This window comes from Labeo rohita, chromosome 8 (genome assembly GCF_022985175.1).
Source record: "Labeo rohita strain BAU-BD-2019 chromosome 8, IGBB_LRoh.1.0, whole genome shotgun sequence".
NCBI classification, from domain to species: Eukaryota; Metazoa; Chordata; class Actinopteri; order Cypriniformes; family Cyprinidae; genus Labeo; species Labeo rohita.
Window position 1 is genome coordinate 3,988,986 of NC_066876.1, and position 14,637 is coordinate 4,003,622.

At 35.8% G+C, this 14,637-nt stretch overlaps 1 protein-coding gene across 1 annotated transcript; it reads left to right on the plus strand.

Annotated features, from left to right (window-relative positions):
* On the plus strand, positions 1-12,621 carry LOC127169869 (taste receptor type 1 member 2). The gene is made up of 6 exons (XM_051117532.1): positions 1-306; positions 411-1,163; positions 1,315-1,524; positions 3,959-4,079; positions 4,323-4,784; positions 12,563-12,621. The coding sequence occupies exons 1-6, from the start codon at positions 1-3 to the stop codon at positions 12,619-12,621; spliced, it is 1,911 nt and encodes a 636-aa protein (XP_050973489.1).
* Positions 12,622-14,637: the final 2,016 nt, after the last annotated feature.

Genomic DNA, 14,637 nt, shown 5'->3' on the forward strand with positions numbered 1-14,637 from the left:
ATGTTTTCAAGGCACAGTTCCTCAAAATCTGGTTATCAGATGTTGCAAGTAATGAGGTTTGCTGTTGAGGAGATTAATAACTCCACCACTCTTCTGCCCAATGTTTCTCTGGGCTATGAAATTTTTGATCATTGTTCTAATACAAAGAATTTAAACTCAGTCTTACATTTTATGTCAAAGAATGGCTCAGTAAAACCTAAAGAAAAACTCAACAACTATCAGCCTAAAGTGATTGCTTTAACAGGGCCATATGGAAGCACAAGAACTATGACTATTGCCACTGACACAATGGACCTGATTCCAATGGTAAGCTCTTTCTTTTTATAAACCAATGGTAAATTATGTTTCTTTATAAAGTTCCTACATTTTGTTTTGTTGCTACTATATGAGTGTTTTCTTCTCTTTCAAAGGTGAATTATGGAGCTGCTAGCTATGTGTTAAGCAATAAACTCCATTATCCTTCTTTTGTAAGAACAATTCCTAGCAACAAAGATCTGATAGAGATGATTATTCACATCATACAATGGTTTGGATGGAACTGGGTTGCTTTTCTTGGTAGCCAAGATGATTACAGTTTAGATGGACTGAAGCTGTTTAACAAGTATATAAACAATACTGGCATTTGTTTGGCCTATCAAGAGGGTCTGAGTCTAAATGCAAACTACAGTCAAACACTTAAAAAGATTGATAAGCTCAACATCAATGTCATTGTTATTTTTGCTTTGACACCGTGTGCAAGCAAAATGATCAAAGCAGCCATAGCGAACAACATCCAAGACAAAGTATGGATTGCAAGTAATTCATGGTCTATGAATCAACAGATTCCAAGAGAGCCAGGAATTGAGAAAATTGGCACAATCATTGGCATTACGGAGAGACTGCTGTCATTGCCAGGATTTAATGAATTCATCTATAAAGCCAGAGGAGCAATGGATGCTGGCCATAACGTTAGTGCTGCAGGTGACGTCCAGAGTAAGAGCAAGACATGTAATCAAGTTTGTGATTACTGCTCATTGCTGACCACAGAGGAGATTATAAATGAAAATCCCACATTCTCCTTTGCCATCTATTCTGCCATATATACCATAGCTCATGCCTTACATAAGGTTCTGCAGTGTGACATGAATGAATGTTCCAAAAACATAAAGGCCAAGCCATACATGGTAAGCAAAGTGAATCATTATTTCAAATACATGTTTGAAGTAGTTAGATATTACAATAATTTGACTAAAGAATAAAACAAAAGTAATGTTAATTTTGATATAATGATATACTTTTATTATTACTATTATTATTTGAACACACTTCACACAGCTTCTGGGAGAGATAAAGAAGTTGGATTTTCGACTCAGTGGCCGTCAGGTGAAATACGATGATAATTATGATCCAACCATCAGTTATGCAGTTGTGCTCTGGCACACTGATGTGAATCCTCCACAGTTTGAGATTGTAGGCAGATATGATAAGCTTTCAGAAATTACTTTTACCATCGACAGCTCTCTCCTGCCCTGGCATAACAATTCTGTAAGTCTTATTTGATAGTTTTGCTTTACTGCTTTTCTCAGTCTTTTTCCAAATGAAACATTAATTAACAGAATTCTACTTTAGCAAAGCAATTCAGTTTATCATCATTATTAATGAATAATTAGGTCTGCTGTGGAGTAGATTAAAATCTCCACAGTGTTTCTCTGGGCTGTGAAATGTTTGACCAGTCTTGAATTTTTATCTGCTTAAGTTTTATATACTAATCCATGCAACAGATATCAATTTATCTCTTTTTATGCATTTATAGCAGATTCCATTTGAATAAAGTTTTTAAAAGCAGGATCTAAGAAATCTTTGTGCATTTAAAGTAATTATGTAATTTGTATTATATAAATCACAGTTAGTTTATGGACATTGCATTCATTTCCCTTCCAAAGTAGAATTTTGATGTAGCATGATGAAGTAGATGCTATGGGGAATATCATCAGCATGACCACCGTGTAAAGCATCTGTAGACACATGCCAGTAATCACTGATGGACGGTAGTTCATAACGTCACAAGCAGAGAGCCCATAAAAAGGCACCTGCAACACACCTCATTAACTTATTTTGTCTTTAAGAGCAACTTGTTTATGTACCCAGACAGCAGACGTACAAGATGTATGTTAAAGATTGCTTGATCTGGAAAGATTGCATCTGCTGTATACAAACGTCTGACAGACGTCTGTAAGATGTCAGTTTTACATACATCCTAAATCATAAACATCTTAAAGACATCTAATAGACGTCTATTTGACATCTGATACGAAACATCTTATAGACGTATTACAGATGAGCAAACACTCTAAAAAATATGTCTTCCAGATGTAAATGCAGATATCAAATAGACGTCTCCATGATGTATGTGTGCTATCAGGGTAACGGTTTAAGATAAAAGCTGGGTGCACTCATTGGGACTCATTCATGAAACTTGTGTAAATATATGAGTAAATTCAAAATAATTTGCGTGTAAAACAGAAAATTCTCATGTGTTAAACTTGTATGTTAATGAATTCCAATAATTCGTCAATAGGGCGCTCGTGCACGCTCATTCACAATTAGCATAATCCCTGCCTATGGATTACAGATTGCGTGTCCAGGAGTGCAGTTGAATATTCTGGTCTGCTTTCTCAGATTTGGCTCCAGTATATTGCATAAATGCAAAAGAGACTAATAGGCCATATCCCTAACAATAAATATTCAAGAATGTGTGTCCACCAAACAGTTTTAGCCAGCTGAAAAAATGTCAGACACTCCAGCTGGTGGCGCTTGAAAATGCTTTGGTGGCATGCAGCTTTTTTCCATCTGAGACGCTTTAGTTGCTATGATCTGGAAACACCCATGGCGGCAACATATTGCTAGTATCATTGAAAGAATTTTACTAAATATATACGGCTGGGTAAATAGTGACAGTGACAAGTGCAGTGTTTTACAGTTATCAACAAAAAAAAAGAGATCAAGGGCAAATTAATTTGTAATTATTATGGCAGTGCATCAAAATTCAATGTCATCAGTTTGTCAAAAAGAACATAGAACTTTTTGTTCACTTTTTACGCATCATTTACATGCGGTAGGAAGCAGGTGTACTTTTCTTTGTAGCATTTTATAGTTTAACCACTCACTATAGTGAGTTCTGGAGAAAGGCCTAGTTGCCCAGCCAATGAGTTTGATCCTTTACCTTTAAATGGCTGGTTGGCATTCACTCAAGCCTTTCACAGCAGCGCGCTTTGAGTTCCTCTGAAACCCACCACCTTCCCCAGCTCCACCTGTATAGATCTGCTACAGGTTATTTTGTATGCTATTGTGCAGCAGCAATATGTCTTAAATACTCACAGCACTGTATCACCATATGCTTTAGCAGTAGCAAGTTCCTGTACTTGCTTGCACAACTACAGCAATAACCAACAGCAGCAGAAATTGAGCAGCAGCGTAGCAGATCTATTCCACCAAGACCAAATACATTAACATTGTCATATCCATTACCATGATAAAATCTTCCAAGAGTTGTCATGGAAGCAGTGCATTTACTCAAGCATTTACTAATTTACTCTCCGCTACTTAATCTAGTCATTAACATTGAGTAAAATCTCTCCTGGAAATGCTGCCTTTGGTAGCCTGCTCACTAATAGCCTTGTTTAGATTCTGCATCTCATTGCCATGGCTAGGGCTTCTCTGGGTGCTCTGTCTGTGATGTATTGGACTGACATCTGTTGAAGATTATTGGTGTGTGCTTACATGTGCTTTCAACACTAGTCAGGCTGATTGCATTCCCCATAGCATCAACTCTAAAATGCAGTGTCTCATTCCCCTTCTCAAGGAACCATGGTTACATATGTTACCTGAGATTTCATTAATAATTGTTTGAATGCACTAATTATAGAATTGTGTAAAAGTGCTAAAGACACATAAAAACACATTTTCCTGTTCCTTAAAGGTTCCCTTTTCGAATTGCTCTGTTGAGTGTAAGGCAGGATATTCAAGGCAACCTGAAGGCTTTCACAGTTGCTGTTTTACGTGTAAAAAATGTCCACGTAACAGCTATGTGGATTTTTCTCGTAAGTACCATAAGGCATTGGTCAATGACAACTTGGTATTTAAAGAGATTCATTTTTGGTGTGGACTGTCTCTTTAAGCTTCTTCAGTCCATTTTATCTCCACAATACCATACTGTATAGGAGATATGGTGTTTTCCTGAAGTGTGATTTGAAGACAAAGTATTTCCTCACATCCAGTTACTATTATTATGGCTTTTGGCAAAATACTATACTGAAAATTCATGTTATTTTACTGTTTTTCAGGGGATCCTTATACCTGTTTACCATGTGCAGAGAGTGAATGGTCTGATGAAGGCAGTGCTACATGTAAGACACGCTCTGTTGTCTATCCTCAGTTCACAGAAATCCCCTCCATCATTGTCATGGTTTCTGCTGCATGCCTAATTATTCTCCTTATTGCTGTATTTTGCATTTTTGCCTACAATTACGACACACCAGTGGTGAAGTCTGCTGGTGGCAGCATGTGTTTCCTCATGTTGACCAGTTTGATTTTGTCTAGCATAAGTGCGTTCTTTTTCTTTGGAAAACCCACATTTGTATTTTGCCTTCTGAGAAATGCCATATTTTCCTTTTTCTTCACTGTCTGTATTTCCTGTTTGACTGTCCGTTCCTTTCAAATTGTTTGTGTTTTTAAAATGGCTGCTCAGTTCCCTAAAGTGCACAGCCTTTGGGTAAAACACAATGGCCAGTGGCTCTTCATTGCATGTACGACTTTTATTCATTTTATTTCTTGTGTGATATGGATGACTGTCAGTCCTGTCAAACTCATTGCTGACTCATGGACTTATAAAGACCAACTCATGCTTATTTGTGAAAGGGGGAACAATATAACCTTAACCATAGTTGTGTTCATGGGCTGGTTTCTTAGTTTCCTGTGTCTGTTGTTTTCTTACATGGGAAGAGATCTGCCGAAAAATTACAATGAGGCCAAATCAATAACTTTCAGTCTCCTTTTGTACTATCTGACCTGGATTGCATATTTCACAGCAAACCTCACTCTCAAAAACAAATACGTCATCATTTTGAATGCCACGGCCCAGATATCCAGTATAAATGGAATTCTCTTCAGTTACTTTATTCCAAAATCTTACATCATGATCTTCCAACCACAAAAAAACACTCCTGCATACTTTCAAACATCTATTCAGAACTACACCCAAACCATTAGTAGAACTTAGACGTTAGTCTTTGTGTATAGAAAAAGTTTGTTCTTAAACTCTGTTTATACCCTGGTTTAGATCTTTCACTTTTATGTTACCACAATATTAAAGAATTAAGAGACTTTGACATTTTTGAGATTTACATTTAGATGTAATGCCGTTTAAATGCAAATGATTTGTGTGTGTTTTCTGCGTCGTCTTCTTATTTTAAACTTTTAATATCTTAATAAAGTTGGTGTCCAAGCAATTATCTTGCATGTTTGATGTCATACTGACTGTCTATTTAAACTCACAATATATATACATTTCCAAAATGTAAATAAATGGTTGTACACCATGAGAGAACAGGTGCTGCAAATAATTTATTAATAACTTCATAATATTTCTCATTGTAAAAGTGCCGTTTACAATGAGAAATAAGAACACTGACTGCGATTGTTTGAAGATGTACAGTACTGTGCAAACGTTTTAGGCCACTAGTATTTTCACCAGCTAAAAAATGGTTTAAAGTAAGTTATTTCTATCTTTTGCTGTAGTGTGTCAGTAAAAAATATCGGTTTACATTTCCAAACATTCATTTTGCCATTAATTGTAATAATCTAGTGAGATTTTTGTTTGCACAAGGAGTCTGACAACAGCCAGTGCTCCACACAGAGATCTGAACTCATCATCATCCAGTCTGTCTCTGGAATGACATGAAGACACAGAACAAACTGAAACAGAGTAAATCCAGAAGAACTGTGGCAACGTCTCCAAGATGCTTCAAGAGACCTACCTGCAAAGCTACCTGAAAAATTTTGCGCAAGTTCACCTAGGGCAAAAGCTGCTGTAAACGCAAAGAATGGTCGCACCAAATGTTGATTTCATTTAGTTAATAGAAGGTAATTGATAAAGAAAATCTATTTATGACAGCATCCTCATTTTACAGCATTTTTACACAAGTGTCTAAAACTTTTAACAGTGCTGCAGCTTTGCAGGTAGGTTTCTTGAAGCATCCTGGAGACTTTGTCACAGTTCTTCTGGATTTAGTCTGTCTGAGTTTGTTCTGTTTCTTCATGTCATTCCAGACAGACTGGATGATGATGAGATCAGATCTCTGTGCAGAGCACTCGCTGTTGTCAGACTCCTTGTGCAAACAAAAATTTCACTGGATTATTACGATTAATGGCAAAATGAATGTTTGGAAATGTAATCTGATATTTCCTACTGACACACTACAGCAAAAGACTGACTTTAACTGACTTTAAACCATTTTTTAGCTGATGAAAATACTAGTGGCCTAAGACTTTTGCACAGTACTGTATATGTAGATGTATGTATATAATGTCGAAGCATGTTAGCACGAGAGGTTAATGGCTTGCTGATAAAAGTAACACGTTTTGTTTGAGCATCAGTAACTCAGTGGTTGTTTGTGCTAGATCTCTGAAACTTTGATATATATGGTAGCCACGCGTCTACTACAAATAAAACTTACTTGGATGTGTACTGCATAATCACAGATTATGTGAGTTATTGTCAAATACGAAGAGTTCCGTTGTGACAACTTACCCCACTACTGGGGTGAATTGTAACACAGGCTGGGGATAGATGTAACAGTGTGAAGTAATTTGCTGAAATAAGACACACACTATGCAAACACTCGACTGAAGAACAAAGAATAATCTTTTTTTTTTTTTTTTTACTAAAGTGAACCATTTAAAGTGACAAAAACAGTATGCTGTATTCATTTTAGGACTTTAAATTTAGCACAAAAACAATTGCTGTGTGTGTGTTTGTGTGAGTGCATGTGTGTGCTGTATTTAGTCACTAGCTGTGTTGTCATCTACCTAGTTTTATGTGAATTCTGGAATATCACATTAAAAAAAATGCTGGATGGAAATGTCAAGATGCGCATAGATTCTAAACATGTGCACAAAAACACGTATGTGCTCATTTGAGGCGGATAGTGTTTTTATCGAGTAAGAAGATGTGCATAAACTATGATGGAAACACATTTTACATGGTTAAGGCTTGAAGGGATACAACTCTATCTATTGGGCATGCGCACGCACGTCAATCGTAGATGTAGATGTAAATGTAGACGTAGATGTTAAAAAAACACAATCTAATAGGTTGTTAAACAATTAATTTCATTGTTAGTTTCTGGTAGGAGCTGTATCCTTTCTAGTCACAGCCATTTTACATAAATCCCTTGATGTGCAACAAAAATGGAATCATCATAAAGAGTTGGTTGTAACATTTTTAATGAACCGTTACAACTAGCAAACTGTTTAGCATGTGGGTTTTAAGTTAGCATGAATGCAAAGTATAAAATTCAAATAGAGAAACAGTTACTTTAGGTTATGTAAGTCAAATAATTGTTTCTACAACACAAGGCAAAAAAAAACAATCTTAATGAAAAAAAAATTTACTTTCCTAAAAATCTACAATGCTGCTCACATTCACATGACACTTCTCCTGTAGCATTAAAAATGTGACTGAAGTGTATGAAACTGATGACATCATCACAGCTCCTTTCTGACTTGTCAAAGTGACAGTGTTCGAATTGTGTCAAAGCTCTTGGGGGCCCCTCTAACCAGATCCCCTTTTTTTTTTTTTAAATAAATCAATAAATCAATAAAACCTTATACAAATATTATTCATATTTTTGTCTTGTCCTTGTTATCATTGAGAGAACCTAATTCTAAGATAAAAAGCTTATTTTATGATGATCAGCAAACAATCACTAAGCAAAGAAGAATTAAGTATCTAGCCAAGGAATGTGCGATATTGACAAATAATTATATCTCAATATTTTAAGAGAATTAATTGATAACGATAATCAGACAGTATTTTGCTGAGTGTGTTGCACTGCAGGACCGCAGTGGACAGCTGACTCCTAAAGTTCTTAATATTCTTCATATTCAGAGTGGTCAGTTGTGACAGAGTGTTAATATTTTAACAATTTTAAAGTGATTTTTACCTGTTATGGGCATTTTTTACCTTTATAAAGCCATTCTTTTTTCTATAAGTGTGCATTATTGTTTGCGTCAAATTCTTATATTTAATCAGCAAAGTAAATTAAGAATTTTAGACTGTTACCAAACAAATAAAATCATTATCAACAAAATTCTTCTTTTTAAAGCAGAGGAGACACAGACAGATGTATTACCCACTGGTTAATGCAGGTCATGAATGCATTAAATGCATAAATAATGTTTTGATATTTTAATCTTAAAATGTTGAATGCTGATCTGAATCTGATTTTTTTTTTTTTTTTTTTTTTTTTTAAATGATAAGGGATTTTAAATGTGAAATTAAAACCGCCAGTAGGTGGCAGCAAGTCACTGCTAATAAGTAAGTCATTGCTATTGTGTTCAATGTTGTTCAAAGATGTAAAACAGTGCTGTTGCTGTGTTTGGAACCATTTTTATTGGCGAAATAGAACAAAAATGTAACGTAAGTCCCTTAACTTATAGTTTATTGAACTGTTGTATAAAATCAATATCACATTAGTGATTTTTGTGGAAAAATGGCACTCTTTATGTGATATTGATTAACTATAGCCTATGAAATTATATGAATATACATTTTCTGCCCTCATACCTTGAACTTTGGGAACGTTCTAAATGCATTTTATTAGACTGAGTCACGCAGTGAAATAACTAAATGAGCACAGTCAGTCTAGCTATTGTTTAAGCACTCGTAACTTCTCTTATAATGAATGAAGCTGTCAAATACACTGTATAATAAAATAATCTCTTACATCGTACGTACATATGCACTTGTTGCTTATGAGGGAATTCGCAAGATTCAGTCTGAACAAGACTCGGGGTTTCATCTATGACTATTCTGAACGCCTCTGATTGGCCACTGCATTCTAAACTCAACAGAGTCGTGTATGATTGGTTATAATGAACAATGCTGTAAAAACATGCAAGAATAAAATATGATGTAACGTGAGCAGGTGTAAATTTAATACAGCAATCGAATCTTTTACATCTAATCATTTAATTTTAATTTTCACTAGTTTCATGTTTGAAGTATTACAGTTTTATTGGCAAACCAGGGGAACCCCCAAGCATATTTGTTTTGGTGTTATGGGCGGTCCCTTAATGCTAATAGGAGGTGAGTTTTCAGGAAAATGTCCAGCTTTCGGGAAAGCACTCCCATATTGAATCTCCTTAATTTCAAGTGGCCGTCCAACATCATTTTCAGCAAAATTAAGTGAAACTTTTTATCATTGCAATCACTTTGAGTTTAAATTAACAAATTTTTATTTAGTATTATGGTTAAGAAAACTTTTTTCGTGGATTGGCTGGCTGTTTTTTTTATTGTGTGTGTGTGTGTGTTTTTTTTTTCAATAGATAACTTAAAATTATACATTTTATAATGCAATAATAAGAAGTAATGATGCTGGTAATTAGCTGTGAGCTCAGCTTGAAGGCAGATTACGTGTACGATGAATTTCCCAGAAGCCATTGAATGTTTCAGGTAAGAAAGGGCTTTATTTTTTTCCTGCAGCATTTCCTTAATATTTCATTTTAAGCCATTTTTCTAAAACAAATCTTCAGTTGACTCAATTAACTCCTATTCCATAAAGGTTCCTTTTCAAACCTCTCTGTTGAGTGCTAAGAAATGTTTTCGAGAGAATCTGATAGATTTTATAATTGTTTTCTGTATAAAAAGATGTTTGACTAACAATGTGGACTGTTCTCATAAAAGTAGACAACAACATCCTGGCACTTTCCTCAAAGCTTACAAACTCTTAGCTTAATCTCTCTGCCTTGCATGATTTTCAAGAAGAATTTGTTGACGCAGACTTCACAGCTGGTTCTTCTTCTTTCTTCTTCTTCTTCTTAATGTATGGGCAATATCACAGGAGCAGGAGTTTTTCAAATTGGAATTGCTTTTGAAAAAACATTCAGCTTAGATTTATATTACCAAACAACCTTTTTGTCTTCCTTAAAGACACTTGGCTTGAAGGTGTACTTATTGACACATTTTTGTCCTTTGCTGTCAGTGGATGAACCATGAATTCAGAGCTGAATAGTCAGGGGTGTATGAAATTACTCAAACAATATACTTGCGTGAAATTATGGATACTGAGTAAATTACGCAAATTAAAATCTAAGTATTTTAAGTTAAACTTAAACTAAAGGAAAACTTTTTTGTTTACGGGGGTGTTTACACAACACCGTTTTCAACTAAAAATGGAAAGCCCATACATTTTGGCCAATGGTGTTTTGGGGGCCTGAAAATACAAAATTTTGAAAGCAGGTTGCAAAGTGCAAGGTTTTGAAAACGATACCATTATCATCACTGTGTGAACTAAAAAAATTTGTGAAAACCCAAATGAACAGTCAGTACTCAAATACAACCTCTTTAAACAACTGGAGGAAATGGCATCATTCTTTTTTTAAAGCTGGACCTGGCTGTGCCAATGCTCAAGTGACAAGTCTGTATGTAAAGTCCAACAGAGAGAAGATCTTCATCAGAACAGATCACACACTGTATCCTGGTCATGGTGCAGGATGAAAGGGACAACGCAAATGACCGAGGATCCTTTCATGGATTTGTACAAGAGAGGAGAGGCAGAGCTTGGTGAGTCTGAAACAGATATTGCTGTATCATTATCGTAATGTTGTTCTCTCATGTGACAGAGTTGGATATAATGATTCCCAGAAGCTTGAATGCCACAGGAGACTCAGGGAGATTGGGTGTGCAGGCTGTTCCTCATGTTCATCTTCTTCTGGTCATCATGACAGTACACATAGACCTTGAAATTTCACAAATATATGTTTATACGACTGCCTAAATAAAATAGTCTTGTTGATGCATATATATATATATATATATGTGTGTGTGTGTGTGTGTGTATTTATTTATTTATTTTTTTTGGTTTGGGACCAGTGTAAACCCACTCACCTCTGATTTCACTCTTATATTACATTCTTGAGACCATTAGCAGTTAGCAGTCAAGTCATTACCTTGACTGTGTTTCAGTTGCAATCAGTGCACATACTGTGTCATTTATAAAGCAAAACATTAAAATTTGATACCAAAAAGGACAGTCCTATAATATATATTAGTAGCCTTGTTTTATGCATTATGCATCTATATTATAAAATCTCTGTTACACTTGACAATATCTGACAGGTCTGTCAGAAGTGGTTTACTTCAGCCAAATAACCTTCATCATGGGGTTACAAAATCACTGATGCATGCATTGCATACAGCTGTGTTTGTTGTGATTCTGTCATCATGTAACTCCTGCCAGCTTCCTTTCTACTGTGGATTATTACAAAAATGGGTTTTCTCCATACGATGAAAGTCAGTGCTCACCAAAATGGTTTGGTTACCAACACTCTTCAAAATATCTTCTTTTCCACAGAAGAAATAAATGCACACAGGTTTGAATGGCATCGGTGGAGTAATTGATAATTGATTGAAAAAGGCCTAAATAACATTTATACATAGAGTCACGGCCAAAAATATCGGTACCCTGAAAGCAAATGCAACCCTTCTCTCAGAAAATTGTTGCAGTTGCAAATGTTTTGGTACTTACGTGTTTATTTATTTATTTATTTTTGTTTGCATTGGAACAACACAAAAAAAAAAAAAAAAACAGAGAAGAAAAGTCAAATCTGATACAATTCCACACAGAACCCAAAAAATGCACTGAACAAAATCATTGGCACTCTTAACTTAATATTTGGTAGCACCCCCTTTGGAAAAAATAACTTAAATCAATCGCTTCCTGTAACTATGAATGAGTTTCTTACACCTCTCTACTGGAATTTTGGACCACTCTTCTTTTGCAGATGTCTTCTCCCAACTGCTGTTTTGAGATCTCTCCACAGGTGTTCTATGGGATTCAGATCTGGACTCAATGCTGGACATTTCAGAACTCTACAGCACTTTGTTTGTAACCATTTCTGAGTGCTTTTTGAAGTGTGTTTCGGGTAATTGTCCTGCTGGAAGACCCACGACCTCTGGTGGAGACACAGCTTTCTGACACTGGCCACTACGTTGCGGCCCAAAATTCTTTGGTAATCATCAGATTTCATGATACTGTTCACACAGTCAAGGCATCCAGTGCCAGAAACAGCAAAGCAACCCCAAAACATCTTTGAACCTCCACTATGTTTGACTGTAGGGACTGTGTTCTTTTCTTTGAAGGCCTCATTTCTTTTTCTGTAAACAGTGCCAACAGTGTCCTTTACCAAAAAGCTCTACTTTTGTCTCATCTGTCCACAGTACATTCTCCCAGAAGGATTGTGGTTTTGTCACATAAGTTTTGGCAAACTCGAGTCTTGCTTTTTTATGTCTTTGTGTCAGCAGTGGTGTCCTCCTGGATCTCCTACCACAGCTTCCCTTTTCATTCAGATGGCGACAGATAGTGCGACCTGACATTGTTGTACTCTGTGTCTGCAGGTCAGCTCAAATTTGTTTGGAAGTTAATCTGGGTTCTTTATCCACCATTCGAACAATTCTTTGTTGTAATTTTTCATTAATTATTTTCTTCCGTCCACGTCCAGGGAGGTTAGCTACAGTGCCATGGGCTGTAAACCTCTTGATGATATTATGCACAGTGGACACGGAAACATTAAGATCTCTGGAGATGGATTGTATCCTTGAAATTGTCCATGTTTTTCCAAAAATTTTTCTCTCAAATCCACAGACAACTCGTTACACTTCTTTCTTTTCTCCATGCTCAGTGTGACACACAACACAAAGGTTGAATCAACTTTTCTCCATTTTAACTGATTGCAAGTGTGATTACTATATTGCCCACATCTGTTACTTGCCACAGGTGTGTCTAAATACAAATTACAGGACCATCACATGCTTGAAAAGCAATTATTTCTTACAATTTTGACAAGGTGCCAGTAATTTTGTCCAGTTCATTTTTGAGTTCTGTGTGATATTTTAGGGGGGAGGGGTTGTTGCAGTTCAAACAAAAACAATAAGCATGTGAATACCATTTGCAATTGGAACAATTATGAGAGAAGTGTTGCATTTTCTGACAGAATTGCAAGGGTCCTGATATTTTTGGCCATGACTGTATTTGTCCCCAAGCATCCAGTTAGTCATTGGTTATGATTTTCTAAAGATTTCTACTCAACAAAGCCACTTCCTCTGTTATTCAGTCTGCCATGCAATTTCTAGATAGATAACATTTTTAAGCAAAAAAAGAATCTTTGCAACTGCTTATGAGTTTCTATTGTGTGAAATCCAGATTGATTTTATACAAGGCCGAATGGGGGTGTGCTGGAGGCAGTTGACACATTGAAGGCTCAGAATCTGTCCTCACATGCTTCTGTGAGCCATCTATATTAATTCACCAACAATGATCTGAAATGAATACAGTGCAGAGCTCAGTGCGTCACAAAATAATGCTTTTGAATTTAAGCAGTCTTTGCTCTAATGAACTGTACACTGACAACAAAGTGTTAAATGAATAATTCACCCAAAAATGAGAATACTGTCACCATTTACTCATGTAATTCCAAGTCTGTGTGATATGTATATAGTACGATAAAATTTGAGTTGACAATGTGATCAAATGTAACATCTACCATAGTGAAAAACAGATACTAAAATGTAATTAAAATACATTTAGTATACTACAAATACATTTACATATTATGTACTTAATATACCCTGCATTTGAACTTGAAGTGTGCATTGTGCACAAGTAGTACTCTTGTGAGTCTCAAGCGATATGTCATTAAATATGTTAATAGACTTGAACTATACTTAGTATAAAATACATGCATTTTAAATCTATTACTTTTTACTAGGGTATGTTTAAGCCTACAGGATATATTCATCATAGTACATGCTTAGTGCAAATACAGACAATGGTTATTTGTCAGCCAAGTTATAGAAATGTAACTGATCCATCGCAGAATAGGGTGATTGTTTAAATGTAGACTTTAGGTGAAACTGAAATTGTCTTTGGCAAGCCCTGAAGTAAAGCAATACCACTGGTGTGAAATAATTTCATCTTAGTTTGGAACATGAAAATGCTGCTGATTCAAATCTCAAAGAAGCTCTTTTACAACATCAGCACATGGTTTGTCTAGTCAAGTGCACTGTTTCAGACGGGTTTAGTGCCAGAGGTGTAGTCCTGATGTTGACCGTAACAATATCTCTATGCAGAAGAATCATATGACACATTTGCATAGATCAGGAGGAGGCAGCTAGACAGGATGCCCCACATGTGTAGATCAGTGTTCCCTGAATGTGTTGTATGCACATATGCTTACTGGCTAGTTGTCACACTTTTTCCAGTAACATTTTTGGTTAGGGGTATTTCTGAAAGTAACATCCAAACATATACAGGTACATGTCAATAAATTAGAATGTCGTGAAAAAGTTCATTTCAGTAATTCAACTCAAATTGTGAAACT

Coding starts and splice junctions, on each gene's coding strand:
- LOC127169869 (XM_051117532.1), top strand. CDS start 1: ATGTTTTCAAGGCACAGTTCCTCAAAATCTGGTTATCAGATGTTGCAA. Junction 4,080..4,322: donor CAGCTATGTGGATTTTTCTC/GTAAGTACCATA, acceptor ACTGTTTTTCAG/GGGATCCTTATACCTGTTTA. Junction 4,785..12,562: donor CCAGTGGCTCTTCATTGCAT/GTACGACTTTTA, acceptor TTGTGTCAGCAG/TGGTGTCCTCCTGGATCTCC.